This window comes from Squalius cephalus, assembly GCF_949319135.1.
Source record: "Squalius cephalus genome assembly, chromosome: 21".
NCBI classification, from domain to species: domain Eukaryota; kingdom Metazoa; phylum Chordata; class Actinopteri; order Cypriniformes; family Leuciscidae; genus Squalius; species Squalius cephalus.
The window spans coordinates 9,637,305-9,659,773 of NC_137142.1; the positions used below are offsets into that span (position 1 = coordinate 9,637,305).

Genomic DNA, 22,469 nt, shown 5'->3' on the forward strand with positions numbered 1-22,469 from the left:
ACTGTGAAGCATGGTGGCACAAGTATCATGATATGGGGATGTTTCTCATACCATGGTGTTGGGCCTATTTATCGTATACCACGGATCATGGATCAGTTTGAGTACATCAGAATACTTAAAGAGGTCATGTTGCTTTATGCCAAGAGGAAATGCCCTTGAAATGGGTGTTTCAACAAGACAACGACCCCAAACACACCAGTAAGCGAGCAGCATCTTGGTTCCAGACCAATAAGATTAAAGTTATGGAGTGGCCAGCCCAATCCCCGGACCTTAATCCAATAGAAAACTTGTGGGGTGACATCAAAAATGCAGTTTTTGAGGCAAAACCAAGAAATGCAGATCTGTAGTGCAATCGTCCTGGGCTGGAATACCTGTTCACAGGTGCCAGAAGTTGGTTGACTCCATGCAACACAGATGCGAAGCAGTTCTCAGAAACCGTGGTTATACAGCTAATTATTAGTTCAGTGATTCACAAGAAAGCTAAATCTTCAAGCATTTTTCAGTTTATACAGTAAATGTTTGATTTTGTAGAGAAAAATGCAGACACTGCTATTTTTTTGAACAGCCTAATATTCCCTTTTCTTCACTTTCTATAAAGTAATAACAAATTTGATAAATTTTTCTTCATGTTTTGATTTTGAATAGAATGTGCAGTGTTCCCAATGCATTTGTGTGTATTTAAATAAAAGTTATTATTAGGATTTTGAGCTTTACTCACTTTTTTAAACACTGCTATTATTTTGAACACAACTGTATATTTGGAGATTCTGCGTGAGGGCGCCATCTGACTCTCAGATGGAGCAGCATTTACTACTGATCACAGAGCCGTGCTTCACTGACAAGCTGCATAAAAAATTGCTCAGCCTTTCCCAATTTGCGTGTGGTTTAATTCGATTAATCATGCAGCCCTACCCTAAACCTAACCTTAGACTTAATGTAGTGTTGTTAGTGGATCCTCATAGATAACATTACAGTTTGTTGCAGTAATCTATCCATGATTTTTCTGAAGTCAGAACTTTTCTGGACTGGTGATTTCACGATTGTGCAGTAAAATTGGCTGAGCGGTGGAGTTTGCACTTAACTGCCTTGGGAAGAAAAACTAGGCTTGACAATTGCTGTATGACTGATAACAGATGTCAGAACTATTTTGGCAAAAGGGGAATAATTTGAGGTTTTTACTGCAACCTCAGCTGTATTGTGTACTATGGATTGTGTTTAATCCACCAAACCTTGTGATACTATACAAAGTATTTCAAATGCAACACACTTTCTTAAACTGGTGCTGCATTGATCCCTGTCTTTTAAATATTTGTTTATGCAGTATTGTTTATATAGCAATATTAATGCAAGCCCATTACAGAATTCACTGTCTATAGACATTCATGCTCATTCATTGTCTGTATTCATTCACAATAAAGTTGCTCTTTTTTTTTCTTTTTTTTTTTTTTAACAAATCATGCATTGTCTATTTTTGTGGGGTGGGGGGGTCATATTTGGGTCAAGTTTTTCTTTTGTAGAACACAAGCATAGCCAACATACAAGATTGATTACATATGTATAAGGTAAGGGATTTATGCCAATAGGGTTTTTTTTTTTTTTTTTTTTTTTTTTTTTTGGTGCAGAAAGATAAAAACATAGTATTTGAAACATCAGGCATAGTGAAGACAGTCCACATTTTTACAATTTTACAGCAAACAGAGCTACAAAATAAAAAATGTAGCTTCAAGCAGCAATTATTGGGGCCAAGTGCAAAGAAGACAGTAAGACATGCCAACATGGCTGGGAGTGTCAGACCAACTGCAACTGAGAAATTAAAGACATTTAAAGATGATTTTATGCAAAATGGCTGAAAAATCATATATACAGTAACTAAAAGTAGGCTATGATTTAATGGATTCTCAAGACATATACCAAGTTTTGTAATGGTACAGACTGTCCTCTTATCAGTGTGCCAAATTGAATAACTTTCCCGCAAGTGGTTTTATGGGCTACCATAGACTTCCATATGGAAGAAGAAATGTAATAAGAAGAAGAAGAAGAAGAACGCCAACGATCTCAAGATGTGCCTGCATGCGCACTTTCAGTGCTTGTCCCCTGAACGGGAACGGATACAATAGGTGCCTACGCACCTTCGGTGCTTGGTTTGAATGAATTACTCACTCATAAAGACAGTATCTTGCCACCACCTACTGGCCGTTTTACTTTCATATTTAATCTATAACATGGAAGGGCAATGTCGGTCCAGGGGGGTATTCCAGAAAGCTTGGTTAACTTACCATTTGGTAAATCATAACCTCTGGGTAACCCCCAAACTATGCTGCGTTCCAGTCCACTTTTAGACACGCACTTGCGAACTTCCCTAAGCACTTCCCCTTGGGGGAATCCCTGCCGCCATTTTGAAGTGCGTTCCACTTCGTGAAGTGGACGAGGGAAGTTTATATGGACAAACCGTTCCCTCGATTTTGACCGAGGGAGCGAGTCTGCTTCAAATGTACACTTGACTTCAGGCACCTATATGTCCCACAATGCAGTACGATTGTGACGTCACCACATATATCGTCTAATCACCACCACATCAGACAACTCTATGATATATTAATTATAATTTTTTAAATTTAAAACAACCCAAACACACTTATAAACATTTGGATGCTGCATTAAACAAATTCTTAAAGGGAAAAAAAATGTAAATAATAAATCAACCCCACAGCTGATTCCAAGTGATCAAGGGCTTAGGACGTTCCAATTCAGCCCATTGCAGTTTCCGCCAGTAGTGGGCACTCGCAATGACGTAGCCTACATCCGAGTGAACGAGATGGAGGGAAGTTAGCGAGTGAAGGGCATGACAATTTTGGACTGGTGCTGCGTTCCAGTCCAAAATTGTAATGCCCTTCACTCGCTAACTTCCCTTCGTCTCGTTCACTCGGATGTACGTCATTGCGAGTGCCCCACTGATCATTCTATATAGATCAGTGGAGTGCCCACTACTGGCGGAAACTGCAATGGGCTGAACTGGAACGCCCTAAGCCCTTGATCACTTGGAATCAGCTATGGAGTTGATTTATTATTTGCATTTTTTTCCTTTAAGAATTTGTTTAATGCAGCATCCAAATGTTTATATGTGTGTTTCGGTTGTTTTAAATAAAACAATATATAATTTATAGAGTTGTCTGTTGTGATGGTGATTAGACGAGATCTGTGGTGACATCACAATCGTACTGCATTGTGGGACATATAGGTGCCTGAAGTGTACATATGAAGTAGACTCGCTCCCTCGGTCAAAATCGAGGGAACGAGGGTCTGTCCATATAAACTTCACGAAATGGAACGCACTTCAAAATGGCGGCGGGGATTCCCTCGAGGGGAAGTGCTTAGGGAAGTTCGCAAGTGCGTGTCTAAAAGTGGACTGGAACGCAGCAAATGAGTATGTCGGTTCCAAAACACCTGAGAAGAGTTAGTTTAATCAACCTCCTACTGGTTACCCAGAGTTAATGCGCGCGCACGGTGAGTACATAAAGACATTTTCAATGGATCGCCGATTTCAGGAGTCACCATGGAAACCCAGGGAGAAAAAAAGCGAGCTACATACTTAGGTGAAACTGAGTTGGAGGTTTTAATGCTTGCTTATGAAGACTATAAGCCCATTATAACAAACAAACAAACAAACAAACAAAAATACTGCTGCATCAGCAAAAGAAAGAGAGTTGGCTTGGCAAAAAATAACGGACAGAGTAAATGCACGAGTTTATAAAATTATAAATGGGCTATATAAATTTATAAATTTTCCCCTTTCATTGTGACGCAAAAATTATTTGGGGCATGAAGTAAAAATAGATAAGTATTTACTTGTTGGCCTCCATACATTTCTTAATATTACAGTAGTAATGCACATAATTGGCTAGTAGGCTAATATGTTGGCTTCTTGTTTTATCAGGTGTAATCCTTCTGGAGCCAGAAGTGTGAGCCAAGTCAAAATGAAACACAAAAACATTCTCCAGCAAGGTAATATTTTCTAAACTTGTTACTGACGCCATGTAATTTAGTTTTCTATGTAGCCAATAGAAAGAAGGCTGAGGCCCGTAAAACAGGTGGGGGTCCACCTCCACCTTCCCTCACCCCAGCTGAGGAGCTGGCACTGTCCCTTAATAAAGGGCGACCTGTGGTCGATGGGATTCCAGGGGCAGTTCATCGGACTCAGCTACCAAGACAAGTGGCTTAGTAAAATGTAGGTGTACCATATTAATACTTATGATTTATTGATGTTTTCACTGTTTTTGTCAGTGTTTTAATAAAGAAAATCATCAACATTGTCACCATTTTAAATAGGCATTTTGAATGCATTTTACAGTCATTGATTCACTTGTGCAGTATGCATGCTGTTTTGACTGCATATGCTGTGTACTGTAATCTTATTACTAGTACTCTTAGATGTTCCTAATGTCCTTCTTTATTAGTTGTATTTGTTTAAGAATATACATTGAGTATTGAATATGCATGATTATCTTATTGGTTTAATTATCTTGCAGTTGCTGATGGCCACATTGTATTATTGGATCCTCCTGCAACACCACACTCTGTCACAGTTGTAAGTGATTATTGTCTTTAGGTTTCTGTTTGCTAGACCAAGCATCCTTCCTTATTTTCACTGTAGGCTGAAGATGAAGAGACCACTTCTGCTGTGACAGAAACAGAAAATGTGGGGAGGCCCATAGAGGTATGATGCATAGAATGAATTCCCCCTTTTTTGCATAAGAGAATAAATTCATTGTCATTTTACAGAATATGGCAGGAGATTTTAATACAGATGAGGGTCCATCTACCTCCACACAGAATCTTAGCAGTGTAAGAAATGTTCTGCAGTTCTCCTTCCTCATTTAAATATTTGGTCTGTGTTTGTATTTATCAGTCATGTTTAATTATACTGTCTTTCTAGTTGCCTGCCAAAGAGCTGTATAAGGTCCACCTTCAAAAGCAAATCAGAAAAAGTGACATGGAGATGGACCTTATACAGCTTCAAATGGAGGAGAAAAGGCTTAACCTAAAAAAAGGCCAGACTTGAATTGCTGGAGCACCAGCTTAAGGTGGAAAAAAGTATGTGAACAGTAATCTGTCATTGGTTGATGAATGAAATCTAAAGCAATAAATACAAATGTCTTTTGTTACAGGAAATAAAGAAATAATGAACAACACTTGACTGTTAACTGGTTTTAATTAAAGTGATTTTGGCAAATCATGTCTCGTACCCCCCTGCCATCTCTTTGGTCTACTGGGTTCACTGGGGGTTCCTCTTGGCCATCTTCAAGAGAAGGGGGGGCCCTCTCACCTCTCAGTGTGGCAATGTTGTGAAGAACAACACAAGCAGCTGTGATGTCGCATGACCTTTCTGGGTTGACCCTGAGCCCACGCAGGCACTGGAAACCTTGCCTTCAGGATGCCTATGGTCCATGTTCTGCTGTGGGCCAGGTTGAATTGTGCCTGTGGTCCAGGCTCAGGTTCAGGGTAGGGTGTCATCATATAGGGCAGACAGGGGTACCCTCTTTCCCCCAGCAAGTAACCATTGAAGTGTCATATAAAGGTAGTTAAAGTGTATAATTGCATTAAAAAAAAGAACATAAAAAAAAAACCATTGTGTAAGGCAAAACATCCCCTGTTGAAATTTGTGGCACAATGATGACTCCCTAAACATTCTGGCATCATGTACAGACCCTGGCCATTTGGCTTCAACATTAGTGATGAGGTGGGTTGCATCACATATTACCTAGATAGTGTGGACCAGTAATGAGGGTGATTTAATGGTTTAAACATCCAAACATTTAGCACCCAAAAAATCTATTGTCACCTGCACATTGATGCTATAGATTGACAGTGACTTCCTAGTAACATAGTCTCCTTCATTGACTGAAGGAGCTTTAATGGGAATGTGGGTTCCATCAATGCACCCAATCACATTTGGGAACCCTGAAATTGAAAGTTATATAATTAGAAACTTTTAAAATTATTGTGACTGTCACTGTATACAGTATGAATAGATAAAGTATAGTGCTACTATGTAACTAAAATGGTCTTTCACAGAATATCATAGAATGGACAAACCCGCCACTCTGTGGAATTCCTCTTTAATGACCCTTAGTGGTTTATGGCCAGGGAACTGCACAAAAGTGTGTAGGAACCGTTTGAGTGCAATGCATACTGTACGAACATCCCTACACACAGTTGCCTTTCCCACATGCTCTGCATCGCCTATTGTATGCAAAAAACTCACCGTCGCAAAAAAGTTAAATAAATGGAGTTAAATATTTAACTCCATTATCTTCGTTTAATAAATTAACGATTCTTTTGAAAAACGGCAACGCTCCCGCAAATATTCATTTGGATACGAAAACACATTGATACGTGGTCGTATCCTATGGAAGCCCGTTTCCGCCACATTGAGTAAAAAAATAAAGATTCTTTAAGTCATAATAATGAGAAACTTTCTCATAATAATGACTTAACATCTCATAATAATGAGAAACTTTCTCATAATAATGACTTAACATCTCATAATAATGAGAAACTTTCTCGTAATAATGACTTAACATCTCAAAATAATGAGAAACATTCTCATAATAATGAGAAACTTTCTCGTAATTATGACTTAAACATCTCGTAATAATGAGAAACTTTCTCGAAATAATGACTTAACATCTCATAATAATGAGAAACTTTCTCGAAATAATGACTTAACATCTCGTAATAATGAGAAACTTTCTCATAATTATGACTTAACATCTCGTAATAATGAGAAACTTTCTCGAAATAATGACTTAACATCTCGTAATAATGAGAAACTTTCTCATAATAATGACTTAACATCTCATAATAATGAGAAACTTTCTCGTAATAATGACTTAACATCTCGTAATAATGAGAAACTTTCTCATAATAATGACTTAACATCTCATAATAATGAGAAACTTTCTCGTAATAATGACTTAACATCTCAAAATAATGAGAAACATTCTCATAATAATGAGAAACTTTCTCATAATAATTACTTAAACATCTCGTAATAATGAGAAACTTTCTCGTAATAATGACTTACATCTCGTAATAATGAGAAACTTTCTCGTAATAATGACTTAACATCTCGTAATAATGAGAAACTTTCTCGTAATAATGACTTAACTTCTCGTAATAATGAGAAACTTTCTCGTAATACTTAACATCTCGTAATAATGAGAAACTTTCTCGTAATAATGAGAAACTTTCTCGTAATAATGAGAAACTTTCTCGTAATAATGACTTAACATCTCGTAATAATGAGAAACTTTCTCGTAATAATGAGAAACTTTCTCGTAATAATGAGAAACTTTCTCGTAATTATGACTTAATCCACGCATGCGCAATGTGCATTGTGCACATGCGTTCAGACAGCAAGCGACTGAAGCGAGGACGAGGAGTGCTGCGTATCATGAAGAACTGTTTTGAATGTAAGTATGCCTGTATAACAACAGCTGAACACTTTTTTTTAAAAGTAATTGTAAGTTAAAACGTTGCATATCATAAACGTTTGCACGGTTTAACGATTGGTTGCGTGAACACAAGAGGGGCCAGGTTGTCATTCGCGTATTGTCGTTCCCATTGGTAGATAAATGGTCGATTACTAAGTTGGCCAAATCTCTTTGATTATGTCACGTTTATTAATTATCGAACACTAAACACGCAAGTGAAATGTGAGACGATACTGTTTGAATCGCGCGACGCGAGCTATATAACTATATGTGCATGTTTTTGAGTTTAATATGAAGACTATATGAGTTTAATCATGGAATGTAATCAACAGCATAGTGCAGAACCAAACATTTTAAACACTGCCCGAACTAAGGGAAGGCAGTGTTGAAGCAAGTTCAAAACCAGTTCAAAACAGCCCCATTCTAAACAACGTTTTCAGAGAAAACAGGACAAAACATCCTGTTATGTGCAAATATAAATTACGACTTAAATCTACACATCACTAGCCATACAAAACTGACGATGAGTTTACTGTAGTAACTATGGTTCTCTTACGAGAGGTTCTCTCGTATTGCGTAAGGAACTTACGCTACGGGAAAAGTCATCTTTTCTCGAGATACTGAAGCCAAAAAATTATCCTTAATTTTTCATAATTTGTCAACGCAGTGCAGCAGGCAGCACAGCAGAGCTAGAGCGGGCAATACTGCGTGCTCATTGGCTGCCGCGCGGCAACTGCTTAAGCCTACCAGTGAGCCCCGCGTGACGTCACGCCCAATCAGGGTGCGCGCGCCCTCGCGCGTCACAGCCCGCCAGAAGGGGCGGCGTCAGAGCGTATAAAAACAGGGCTCGGAGGCTTAATTCTCTGATTTCTGTCTCTTCAGCGAAGCTCTTCGCATCGCTGCTCTCTGAGAGAAGCCGTCGCCGTCGAAACCAGCAACGAGCCAGCCTAGGACAGCCTGAGGAAGCCGGACGAATCTTCGCCGCCTTTAGCCTGCCGTGCCAGCTCAGCTATCCGGCGATATATCCTTTCTCATTATGTGTTTTACTGATGTATCTTTACACGAGGCGTTGTTTCAAATGCCTCGCACCACTCCCCGCTCTCTCTCCCTCTGTCGAGCCGCGCAACTGCGCCTCTCACAAGGTGTGTTAGAGATGCGGATGATTACGGGGCTCGCTCTCTCCCTCTGTTCGAGCCGCGCAAAACGTGCCGCTCACAAGGGATCGCAGACGCGTACGGTCACGGGGCTCGCTCTCTCCCTCTGTTCGAGCCGCGCAAAACGTGCCGCTCACAAGGGATCGCAGACGCGTACGGTCACGGGGCTAGCTTTCTTTACGTTACAAGAAAGCTACCCCCCCTCCCCCCCGCCCGCCGTCTCCCGGCGAAAGGAGAAAAGAGTGTTCTAGACCCGCCAAGGCCGGTCTAACCTCCATCTCTAACATATTTCTCAGTCCCCTCCTAGTTCAGGCTACTGGGAATATCTATACTGCAGTAAACGAGCCTGTCACAGTACACGCACGCCTGCAAACAGGATAACGCTCTCTGGCTACTCGCCCTCCCCGCACTCTCTCCCTCTGTTCGAGCCGCGCAGACTGCGCCGCTCACAAGGGATTGCAGAAGCTGACAGTCGCGGGGTTAGTTTTCTTTACGTTACAAGAAAGCTACTGTCCCCGCGTCCGTCACTCGCCGGTGATAGGAGAAAAGAGAGTGTTCGAGTCTCACCGAGGCTTGGCTACCGCCTTTCTCACATATTTCTCAGTCCCCTCTAAGTTCAGGCGGCTGGAAATATTAATATTGCAGTAAACGAGCCTGTTACAGTACACGCACGCCTGCAAACATGATAACGCTCTCTGGCTACTCGCTCTCCCCGCACTCTCTCCCTCTGTTCGAGCCGCGCGGACTGCGCCGCTCACAAGGGATTGCAGAAGCTGACAGTCGCGGGGTTAGTTTTCTTTACGTTACAAGAAAGCTACTGTCCCCGTGTCCGTCACTCGCCGGTGATAGGAGGAAAGAGAGCGTTCGAGTCCCACCGAGACTTGGCTTCCGCCTTTCTCACATATTTCTCAGTCCCCTCTAAGTTCAGGCGGCTGGAAATATTAATATTGCAGTAAACGAGCCTGTTACCTTACACGCTCGCCTGCAAAACATGACGACGCTCCGGCTACTCGCCCCGCTTCCCGCGCAAACTGCGCCGTTCTCAGGGATGTCAGAGCGGACGGTCACGAGTAATGCTCAGCACCCCGCGTGCCTCACTCACCGGCGGAATGAGGAGGGAGATGTTTGTAGCCCCGCTGAGGCCGGGCCATTCTCCAATTCCCATACGTTTCTCAGCCCCCTCTGAGTTTAGGCGGCTGAAAATGTTAATGTTGCAGCAACGAGCCTGTTATAATACACGCACGTCTGCACGCTATCGCCGACGAAAAACATGACCCGCACTCTCTTATGCTCGAGCGAACCGATAGCCTATGCACTCTTCCCCTGTGGCTCAGTGGCAGAATAACAGGCTTTCACACCAGAGACCCGTGTTCGATCCCGGCTCTGGCAGCAAAAAATTTTATGCTGTTCGCTGATCCAAGCTCGCGGCCAGCTTCTCACACGCAGAAAGTGTGTGTATTGCAGCCAATGAGTCAGTTATACAACTCGCTCGCCTGCACACAAACGCTGTTCGTACAGCGGCCCAGAAAATCTGGCAAAGAGTGTTAATTCTGGTTATTCGGCTCACGCCGACGGTGTTTGAGTGTAGTAAATATGCCCACGACCCAGTGTTCATTTCTACACACAAGCACAATTCCCCCTGTGTACCCCACAGAGCACACTCACATAAAGCGCGCACTTGCCGCTCGAGTGTTAAGTGTAGGAAAGGTGCCCGCTCACGAGTGCTCACAACCACACGCTGTTCGCTCTGTCTCACACGTTCAGGGTTCAGATATCGCCACTGCCACCGGCCGTGTTTTAATAAAGAGTCCTGTGCCCGCTCCCCTGCGTTCACACTCTGCTATAAACACTCACGCGCACTCTCTCAGCGCAATCCGGCCGGTCACTGCTATCAGCGAGTCCCCGTCTCGCAGCACTGTCTCAGCGCGCACCGCGCGCCCGCCACTGCAGGTCCCTCGTCCCGCGCTATGCAGCGGGCAGGACTCAGAGGCCATTCGACCCCTAGCTATGAGTGCGAATGCATGGAAAGCTATTCCGGGTGTGTCGACATGGGTGCTGGACACGGTAATACAGGGCTATTCGCTACAGTTCAGTCGTCGGCCTCCGCGCTTTCAAGCCCGGACCGAAATGAAAGTGAACGCAGAAGCAGCCCATCTGCTTCATGCAGAAATAGCGAAGCTGCTACAAAAAAAAATAAATAAATAAATAAAGGCGATAGAGAGAGTTCCTCCTTCTCTGACCGAGGCGGGCTTTTACAGCCGTTATTTCCTCGTGCCCAAGAAGGACGGTGGGCTCAGACCCATATTAGATCTGAGACATTTGAACAGGGCTCTCATGAGACGGCCGTTCAAAATGCTTACGACCAGGCAGATCCTCGCGCTAATTCGCCCGAGGGACTGGTTCATATCTCTCGATCTGAAAGACGCGTATTTTCAAATCCAGATTATACCCCGTCACAGGCCATTCTTGAGATTCGCCTTCGACGGCCAGGTGTATCAATATACCGTCCTTCTGTTCGGCCTGTCCCTAGCACCCCGTACATTTACGAAGTGCATGGATTCAGCTCTCGCTCCCCTGAGAAAACAGGGCATGCGAATTCTGAACTATCTGGACGATTGGCTCATTCTAGCGCAGTCAAAAGAGGAACTCATCTCTCACAAGATAGCGCTTCTCAGTCATCTGGAAAGCCTGGGTCTTTCGGTGAACTGGGCCAAGAACTCACTTATCCCCAGTCAGTCAATTTCCTTCCTAGGAATAGAACTGGACTCGGTGGCGATGACGGCCAGGCTGTCAGAACAGCGCGCGCGCTGTGTTCGACACCTCGCCGCATCCTTCCAAAAGGGCAGATACCTCCCTCTGAAACGTTTCCAGAAGCTGTTAGGCCATATGGCATCAGCCGCAGCGGTCCTACAGCTGGGTTTACTTCGAATGCGCCCGCTTCAATGCTGGCTGAAATCGAAAATACCCCGCGGAGCGTGGGTTTCGGGCAGCGCTCAAGTCAGCGTGACTCAGGTCTGTGTCTCAGCCCTGCAGCCCTGGCTAGCGCCCGAATGGTACCGACAGGGAGTGACAATGGGAGTCATCTCACACCGCAAAGTGGTCTCGACAGACGCGTCCAACATGGGTTGGGGAGCGCTTTACGGGGGCAGACCAATCTGCGGCCCCTGGTCGGGCCCAGAGCGGAACCTCCATATAAACTGTCTGGAGATGTTAGCGGTCGAGAAGGCTTTGAAGCATTTTCTCCCATACTTGCGGGGACACCACGTGCTAGTTCGCTCAGACAACATGTCAGTGGTGTCCTACGTGAACCGCCAGGGCGGACTCAGATCCAGAGCCCTGCGCGCTCTAACAGAACGCCTTTTGGTCTGGGCTCAGGGCTCGCTGCGCTCGCTGAGAGCCACGCACGTGCCCGGGCACCTGAACGACGACCCGGACAAACTGTCCAGGGACAATGTTACCCCAGGGGAATGGGCGTTACACAGCCAGACGGTACAGACGTTGTGGCGCCGCTTCGGCGAAGCGAAATTGGACCTTTTTGCCACAAGCGAGAACGCTCCGTGCAAAAGGTTCTTTTCGAAGAGCAAGGATGCGCTGGCCCAAGTTTGGCCCAGTGTCCCGTTGTACGCTTTCCCCCCGATCTCAATGCTGCCTCAGGTATTAGCAAAGATCAGGGAAACGCGCTGCGCAGTGCTCCTCATAGCCCCGCACTGGGAGAACCAACCCTGGTTCCCGGAGCTGGTGAGCCTGTCAGACACAGCCCCGTGGCCGATTCCGGCGAGGAGAGACCGTCTCTCTCAAGCCCGAGGGTCAATTCTGCATCCCCATCCAGAGCGCTGGTCTCTGCATGCGTGGGTAATCAACGAATATTCGCTGATCTGCCAGAAGGGGTAGTTATCACAACCTCGCAGTCCAGAGCCCCCTCGACGAGGCGGCTCTATGCGTCTAAATGGTCAGTGTTTAACAAATGGTGTGCAGGGAAGAGTTTGAACTCTCAGTCCTGTGGGGTTCCACAGGTTCTGAACTTCCTCCAAGAGCTCTTGGACGCGGGCAGGTCCCCCTCCACGCTCAAGGTGTATGTTGCGGCGATTGCTGCGTTCGCCGACTCGGCGCGCGGCCGCGCACTAGGAAGAAACAAACTCATTACCCGTTTCCTGCGAGGCGCCAGGAGGCTGAACCCTCCGCGGCCACCTTCGGTTCCGATATGGGATCTGTCTTTGGTCCTGGAGGCCCTTAAAGCTTTTCCCTTCGAGCCGTTAGACTCTGTGGGTCTCTAATACCTCACTTTCAAAACCGTTTTTCTGCTGGCCCTCGCCTCAGTAAAACGTGTGGGTGACTTGCATGCGCTATCAGTTAGCGCGTCGTGTCTCGAGTTTGGACCTAACGACTCGTTAGTCATTCTCAAACCTAGACATGGCTATGTCCCTAAAGTGTTGGGTACTCCTTTCAGAGCACAGGTTATCTCCCTCTCAGCCCTGCCGCCGGCAGCCAGCGAGGTCGATAATAACCTCCTTTGCCCTGTCAGGGCGTTAAGGCTTTATATTACGCGCTCTGCAGCCTTCAGGCTCTCAGAGCAGCTCTTTGTTTCGTTTGGTGGGCACACCAAGGGTCTCGCCGCCTCGAAACAGACGCTATCCAGATGGATAGTGGACGCTATTGCGACAGCATACGCGTCCAAAGACCTGCAGTGCCCTCTGGGCATACGGGCTCATTCCACCAGAGGCGTTGCCTCATCGTGGGCATGGTCCAGTGGGATTTCCATTTATGACATTTGTACGGCAGCAGGCTGGGCCTCCCCGTCTACATTTGTTAGGTTTTATAACCTGGAAGTTCCCGCCCTACAGGCTAAACTTCTTGCAGTCTAAAATCATGTTCATGCCCTGCTCTTCGCAGGCTGGATATTAGATTTGACTCTTCTGGTCGAGCCGCACTTTCAGGGAAAGCTTTTATATACAGACCGGCTGCGCCGCTCTGTTTCTCCCTACGGGTGCTTATGTACATGTGTTGGCCCGCATTGCTGGCCACCTCTCTCCCCACTCTTCACTCCCCGGGTCCCCTCCCCCTGGAGTTGTGTGTGGATGCATGGTGCGCACGGCGTTGACAAAGGGTTCCCGTAGCGTAAGTTCCTTACGCAATACGAGAGAACCTCTCGTAAGAGAACGATACTCGGTTACTCACGTAACCTCGGTTCTCTCTAGAGAGGGAACGAGTATTGCGTTCCCTGCCGTGCTTGCGCCTCGAGCTCATGTCGCTTCATTCGACAGAAACCAGAGAATTAAGCCTCCGAGCCCTGTTTTTATACGCTCTGACGCCGCCCCTTCTGGCGGGCTGTGACGCGCGAGGGCGCGCGCACCCTGATTGGGCGTGACGTCACGCGGGGCTCACTGGTAGGCTTAAGCAGTTGCCGCGCGGCAGCCAATGAGCACGCAGTATTGCCCGCTCTAGCTCTGCTGTGCTGCCTGCTGCACTGCGTTGACAAATTATGAAAAATTAAGGATAATTTTTTGGCTTCAGTATCTCGAGAAAAGATGACTTTTCCCGTAGCGTAAGTTCCTTACGCAATACTCGTTCCCTCTCTAGAGAGAACCGAGGTTACGTGAGTAACCGAGTATCGTTTTGATATACTCGTAATGTGTGTCTGTGTGTGTTCTTTAAATACAATACTGGTAATCAAACTTGTCATGTGGGTAAAGGCCTAGAGAGGATAAAAACTTGTATATGTCTACAGGATGGATGATCTAATTGAGTTTCTGCGAATGAGGAATGTTCCAGAGGAAACCGTTGAGAAACTGGAACAAGAAAAGGTGAGACAATGCAGCTGGACAAAAATGTGGCACAGATGAAGGACTGCAGGGCAGGGGTTTAGGATTATACATAAAGGTTTCATAAACTGGTAATTTATACTTTCTTTAGTTACATTCAAGTTAATTTAGTACATTTAAGTTTCACAAACAGGGCTTAGACTAAGTCAGAATTATATATATATATATATATATATATATATATATATATATATATATATATATAGTTATATTATAATGTTATCATATTCTGTGCAGGCAATCAGCTAACTTTGCTGTAAATAGAAAATTCTAGCAATATCACTGCTAAATACCTTTAAGTATTGTGCGTATTGTGGTAACTTGGTTCAGTTAAAACAACTCAACATGCATTTTAGTCTGAGACTAGCTTTGTCTGTGAAACCAGAGGTTGGAAGCCATCTTGTCTGCCCCAGATTTCTTATCGCTAAGAAAGTTAGATCTATCACAAAGTTGGTTTTAATTTTAAATATAGCCCAAGAGGTAGACAGAGGCAGTGGAAGAGCAAGAAGCAGAAGATCTATTAAATAATCTTTGTTAAATTTATCAATGAGAATTAATCTCACCAGCACAAATTCAAAAAGTCTTATTATACTGAAGCAACAGTGATGAAAAATGTATGCTTCACAACATCATCCTTTGATGATAAAAACTTTGAGGTGGAGGTGTTCACTTCTCTCTAAATTTCTGGTGAAGACAACGTGGCACACAAGATTAAACGGTAATATAAAATGATTGAAATGGGTGTATATAGAGAGATAAAGATGATGAAAATGTATAAAATAGCATAAATGAAGTACAACATATCTGTATTTTTGCTCTCTTGAAGCCGCACATGCACTCAGCTTATACTATTAGAAATCTAAGAATACTTTTGTCTTTACTTTCATTTAAGACTTTATTTAACTAATTTAAGACTGCTCTCATGAGGATACTCGACAAAACTTACATTTAGGCATAATTCCCAGGCAACACGTTGATCTCACAGTGATCTCTCCATATGATCACAATGTGAGGTCACAGTGAGTTAAAAGTGTAACCGCTCAGCGCACTCACTGTGTGCTCATATTATGGCCACAATGTGAGTCACCCCAGCTAGAAATGTTTTTGGACATGGACTTCGCTCAGACATCAAATTTTGGTTGAAAATGAAATTTGGGTTGACGTTCTAAACATCTGATGTCAGGCTCCAACTTCAGTAAACAACTCCACAAACAGCATTACCAACTTCACTTATTACAAACCAGATTTACTTGTCATGTGTGTACAAAAGTCCTTATTGAGATTAACAGAGGTTTAGATGTTGATGGTTTATTTAAATTAATAATTTGGTTTGATGTCACCATTATGGTTTATGCCCATATTCTACATTATGCCCATTTAGTTGGGCAGTTTGACATGATGTTTTAATGTTAGTTTTTCTCTGGCTGCTGTAACTGTCTTATGGCAAGAACATGTCAGCTACTTGATGATGATGATGATAATGATATAATTAACATGTAGTGCTCTGATTAGTTGATCTCTTCTAGACAGTTAGGCCTATGTGTGTTAATTTCTAATAATTGATTATAGTAATGTTCACTTTATAGCATGACTTTCAACACTGTTTAAATAAGACAATCTGTATAATAATAAAAAAACGAAACATTTTGAACTACTGTTTCACTTAGACAAATTCAAATTTCAAGAATCAGCGCGTGAATCTCAATAACGGTGACATGCTTCATGCTGCAATGCATTCTGGGAGCCACTGATGAGTTTTGTGTGATGCACCCAGAATGCATTGCGGCATGAAGCATGTCATCGTTATAGAGATTCATGTGCTGATTCTTGAGGTATGTGTTTGTCTCAATGAAGGGATTTAAAACTTAATGTACACAAATTTTGTTTTTAATATTAAATACTCTGCATTAAAAATTTAAAAGATTAAAATGCTGCAGGATCTCATGCTGTATAAATCCAGAATTTTTATGATCATGTAAAATTGATACTAGAGACCATTCCCTGGATGAAATCAGGCCACTACATTATGATAATATCTTTATTATCAACAAGTAGCAAACATACTTGATCACATTTTCTCTTGCTATAACAAACACTTACAGAAGTCAAAGAAACTAACATCAAATAATCAAGGCCAAAGAGCCCAACTAAAGCAAACACTGACCTCCACAATGGTGACCAAACCAAACTATTACTTTCAAACAAACTTCTTTTAATGTAAAAGGTTCAGTCCTGTGTCTGCTGGGAAACTTTCCGCTAAAACTTTATAAGAGTGTTAGGGGATAATGTTCTATCAATGTTTAAAATGTTTTTTAGAGAGTGTTATCCTAGCTTTTATGAGAACATTCTGGTAACAAAAATAAAATTAGCTACAGAAAACATTACAAGACCATAACATAATGCTCCCAAAACATTAATAGAACAATAACACGTCTAGCTGGGATGAGCTTATATTGTGGTCATAGTTTGAGCACCTAGTGAGTGCGCTGTGAGGTTACACTTTTAGATCACTGTGAACTCAGATTGCTGACATTGTGATCACATGGTGACATCACTGTAAGATCAACGTGTTGTGTGTTATTGTTCGTTCAAGCGTGAAAGAGAACTCTATTCTGGCGCAGGATACTGACACGCGTCTTTCTGTGCTGTCAGGACATTCACAGGCAGTGCGTTCTCTTGAATGGTTTAAAAGCATTTGCATGAATAACAGCATGGTCATATAATGTAATGCTAGCTAAATGACGACAGAAAAAACAGATGCTGCATTAATTGCGTTAAATATTTTAGCGCGTTAAACTGGACAAAAATGTATCTTATGCGTTAACATTGACAGCACTAATGTGTGTATATATAGATGTGTGTATGTGTATATATATTTATGTGTGTGTGTATATATGTGTGTGTGTATATATATATATATATATATATATATATATATATATATATGTATATGTCATGGTCAAAATTGATGGCCCCCCTGATAAATATGATAAAAAATGGCTGTAAAAAATAAATCTGCATTGTTTATCCTTTTGATCTTTCATTCAAAAAATTCACAAAAATCTAACCTTTCATTTAAGTAAAAGAACTGAAAGTGGGGGTAAATCACATTATAAAATAAATGTTTTTCTCCAAAACACGTCGGCCACAATTGTTGGCACCCTGTTATTAAACACTTTCTGCAACCTCCTTTTGCCAAGATACCAGCTCTGAGTCTTCTCCTATAATGCCTGATGAGTTTGGAGAACACCTGACAAGAGATCGGAGACCATTCCTCCATACAGAATCTCTCCAGATCCTTCAGATTCACAAGTTCATGTTGGTGCTTCTTCTGTTCAGTTCACTCCACTCATCAGGTCAGGGGACTGGTACGGTCACGGCAGAAGCTTCATTTTGTGCTCCTAACACATTTTTGTGTTGATTTTGATGTTTGTTTTGGACTGTTGTCCTGATGGAAGATCCAACCACGGCCCATTATAAGATTTCTAGCAGAGGCTGTCAGGTTTTGATTTTTTTATCTGTTTGTATTTGCTAGAATCCATAATACCATGTATCTGAACAAGATGTCCAGGACCTCCAGCAAATAAATAGGCCCACAACATATAAGATCCAGCAGTATATTTAACCGTAGGCATGGGGTACTCTTCATCCCTGTGTGCACCAAACACATCTGCTGGGTTTGCTGCCAAAAAGCCCTTTTTTGAGTTTCATCTGACCACAGAATCCGGTCCCTTTGAAGATCCAGTCGTGTCTGACAACTAAATATGCTGGAGTTTGTTCTTGGATGAGCAAGGAGGATTTTTCTTTTAACAATTAGGCTTTCTGACCCCAAGACTCAACTAATCTCTGCAATTCTCCATCTATGATCCTTGGAGAGTCTTTGGCTACTCAAACTTTCCTCCTCACTGTGCATTAAGACAGTATAGACACACGTCCTCTTCCTGGCAGATTCGTAACATCTTTAGTTGATTATGACTTCTTAAAGGAGAACTCCGGTCAATTTTAACATTGAGCTCATTTTTTTGTACATTTGGAGTGCTGTCAATACAGAGAACAACGACAAAAATCAGTGTTGCCTACACCGAGTTATCCTCTTTTTAAAATTTGCACCCTGTTGACTTCAATGGGGCAAGTACTAAACCTGCTTTTAGGCTCTTAACATCCTTAATGTGTCATTACAAGTGCACAGAAAATGTGAGTGATTCCTTCTGAGTGAACACGAGTGGATCTGACTGCAGTAGATGTGAAAGATATGTATAAAAATGATGTTATTTAAGCCAGCGCAAATACCTGTTTACATCCTGTTTTTCGGTTGAAGTCCAAAGTAGTCGATTGCCGAGTTCACGCGCATAGGTTTAGTTACCTATGATCACGCGCGTGAACTCGGCAATCGACTACTTTGGACTTCAACCGAAAAACAGGATGTAAACAGGTATTTGCGCTGGCTTAAATAACATCATTTTTATACATATCTTTCACATCTACTGCAGTCAGATCCACTCGTGTTCACTCAGAAGGAATCACTCACATTTTCTGTGCACTTGTAATGACACATTAAGGATGTTAAGAGCCTAAAAGCAGGTTTAGTACTTGCCCCATTGAAGTCAACAGGGTGCAAATTTAAAAAATAGAATAACTCGGTGTAGGCAACACCGATTTTTGTAGTTGTTCTCTGTATTGACAGCACTCCAAATGTACAATAAAATGAGCTCAATGTTAAAATTGACCGGAGTTCTCCTTTAATTATTGCCCTGATGGTCAAAATGGGGATTTTCAATTCTTTAGCTATTTTCTTACAGTCACTTTGTATTTTGTGAAGCTCAACAATCTTTTGCTGCACATCAGAACTATATTCTTTGGTTTTACTCATTGTGGTGGATGATTAAGGGAATATGGGCTTTGTGTTTCCTCATATTTAAACTCCTGTGAAACAAGTCATAGCTGGACAATTTCATGTTCCTAGTCACCCTGGTGTGCTTAAAAATGTAAATATTAATGGGAATATACTTCAGAGATATTTTTCTCATAAAAAATTCTAGGGGTGCCAACAATTATGGCCAGTGTGTTTTGGAGAAAAACATTTATTTCATAATGTGATTTACCCCCCAATTTCAATTCTTTTACTTCAATGAAAGGTTAGATTTTTGTGAATTTTTTTGAAGGAAAGATCAAAAGGATAAACAATGCAGATTTATTTTTTACAGCCATTTTTTATCATATTTATCAGGGGTGCCATCAATTTTGACCATGACTGTATATATATATATATATATATATATATATGTATATATGTATATATGTGTATGTATGTATGTTTGTTTGTTTGTTTATAAATTTGCACCCAACCATTTTTCAGCGAAAATTGTATGTTGACATGCAAACTCAATGTCATATATTAAACCTGCATTTCCTTTTTTTTATAGATTGATGCCAGTGTCATCGAACTAATGACAGATGAACAGCTAAAGACATACTTTCCATCATATGGTGATCGTTTGGCCATTTTGGGATTTTGCAGACAGAAAGCCAGTAACAGGAATGATCCCAATAACAGAAAATCAAAACTTTTTGAGCGATTGAAATCTAAAATATCCAAAAAATCGAAGTATGATGATTCTGCCACAACAAGTCAACAACACACAGCAAAGAATGCTCAGAAGACTATGAGAAAGGTAGAATTAGGATGGATGAATTACGATACAGAAAATGAAATCTTTAAACAAGTGAGAACAAGAAGGGGTGGTGGCACACGAAAAGTTGATGTATCAAAAGAATCCAAGAAATCTGATTTGATTCAGCAAGCAGTCAAGCTGTTTTTTGCAGATGGAAAAAGTCCTGAGGGAGACATCACTGAGTTTGAGGTAGATTTAAAGGATTACAAAGAAATGTCTATTGATGAAGACATTACAGTTGGAAAACTGTATGCAGACACCAGGTTGCCACTTTTACGGTTCTACCTCACAACAAAGAAGAGAAGTAACTCTGGCTCACATATGCAACAGGAAATAGATGTGGGTCTCACTACACGAGAACTGAACAGTTCCCCAACAAAAATGCCAGCTGAAAGATCAGGAAATACAGATAACACAGATGTGGTTTACATACTGTAGGGAGCAACATGGAACCAGAGATGCCTTTCCTTTATTCAACAGAGATAATTTCCTCCACCCTAAATGAGAATGCTTTGGATGACAGCAACACTGTCACATTTGTCACTGGAGACACTGGAGACATTTTTAATGTGGATGATCAAATTTTGGATGATACATTACCTCTCTCACCTCTGAACACTATTGCACAAAGTGAACAAATAAAGAGGATCTTAGTTGTCCACCGTGGTCATGTCCTCCCAGAACTCATTGCTCATTTTTTGGATGAAAGCGTTTTAAGGTGTGAAATAAAAATTCAAATTATTGCACCAGATGGAAAACTTGAGAGGGGCCATGATGAAGGAGGAGTTGTGAGAGACTGTCTTTCTGAGTTCTGGAATGAGTTTTATGAACAGTGCACTATGGGCAGCTCTTTCAAGGTGCCTTTCCTTCGGCATGATTTTGGACAAATGCACTGGGAAAGTGTAGGCCGTATAATTGCCTTTGGATGGAAAAAGGAAAAGTACCTTCCTGTGAAAATAGCTCCAGTAGTCCTGGAGCAGGCCGCTTTTGGAAGTGCGAAAAGCGATGTCATTGAGAATTTCCTGAAATTTGTTCCAGAATCAGAACGAGCAGTCTTTGAAGCCTGGCGATCTGACTTCAACACTGTTGACAAAGAAGAACTGCTTGAGGTTTTGGATGGCCATAGCTGTCGTAAAACTCCAACAGAGAACAATGCAGAGGAAATCTTACAAGAACTTGCCCACAAAAAACTGATTCAAGAGCCTGCCTTTGTCATTGAGCAGTGGGCAAACATGCTTTCCACTGCCATCAGTCATCTTGATGAAATTTCTTCTGTGTATGAAAACTTGCAGCCCACTGTGAGAAAGGTTTTGAGGGCTCTTTCTTTCCCAGAGAACATGAATACCCAGCAGAGGGAGATTCAAAGGTATTTAACCGCTTACCTTAGGGAATCTGGCACACAAGGTCTGTCTCGGTTTCTTAGATTCTGCACTGGTTCGGATCTTTTTTTGGAAAAAACTATCGTCATTAACTTCACACAGGTTCAAGGCTTCCAACGACGCCCAGTTGCACACACTTGTGGTTGTGTCTTGGAGCTGTCAGTTTTCTATGACAGTTATCCTGATTTCAGATCCGAAATTAACAAAGTCTTAGAGTGCAATGTGTGGGTGATGGACTTTATCTAATTAATGAAGTTAGAAAAGACTACTGCTTCTAAATGCAAGACTGTAGTCTTTGTAAATTCACATTATGTACCACCATAAAAGTTGTCTTGCCTTTATTCACTGTTTGTTTTAAGCTGTTGTTTCTGAATTGTTTGAATGTACATGCAGCTGTACTGTTCAATTGAAAAAAGTTTTAAAGATTTTTGTAACTATTATAACGTGGCAATGTTATTGTCAATTGTAAGACTGTTTGCAGTTGCTGCTCACTGATGAGCATTTCCTTTACTTATATGTCTTACAGATATACAAATATTGCACAATTTCAGTGCAAAGATATGGATGTTTTTTTTTTTTCTTGACCCAGTAGCACTACATCCAAACCTGTTTTAGCGTTGCTGTGTTTATAGCGTTAATGTTAGTTGAAAATTTGTTTGTGACTACAGTGAGCATTGCTTTCCTTTCAGTATGTGATGTCGTAAGGATATGTTGCAATGCAAAGATATGTTGTGCTGTTTTCCAATGGTACACATACAATCCTGTTTCATGAATACTGTAACCATAAACTTAACACATTTTTTTTGGTTATAGAATTGCCTGCTTGCTTTGCTTATGCAGCACAAAACCCATACAGCATTTTTATTTTATTTTTATTTTGAACATTAGTAGGCCTGCCTTTTCATTTCAATTAAGTGTTCCACAGCATTAAAAATTTAATGTAAAGGAAGGT

At 42.0% G+C, this 22,469-nt stretch overlaps 1 protein-coding gene and 1 long non-coding RNA gene across 2 annotated transcripts; both read left to right on the forward strand.

Annotated features, from left to right (window-relative positions):
- The first annotated feature begins 3,988 nt into the window (after window positions 1-3,988).
- On the forward strand, window positions 3,989-5,045 carry LOC307149555. Its single transcript, XR_013819582.1, has 4 exons — window positions 3,989-4,225; window positions 4,527-4,714; window positions 4,780-4,842; window positions 4,934-5,045. It is a non-coding gene; the product is annotated as an uncharacterized lncRNA (long non-coding RNA).
- A 9,289-nt stretch (window positions 5,046-14,334) lies between these two features.
- LOC307149484 (uncharacterized protein) lies at window positions 14,335-20,576 on the forward strand (the record flags this gene model as incomplete). The annotated part of the gene is made up of 2 exons (XM_079855827.1): window positions 14,335-14,448; window positions 19,890-20,576. The coding sequence occupies exons 1-2, from the start codon at window positions 14,374-14,376 to the stop codon at window positions 20,574-20,576; spliced, it is 762 nt and encodes a 253-aa protein (XP_079711953.1). The 5' UTR covers window positions 14,335-14,373.
- Between the last annotated feature and the right edge of the window lie 1,893 nt (window positions 20,577-22,469).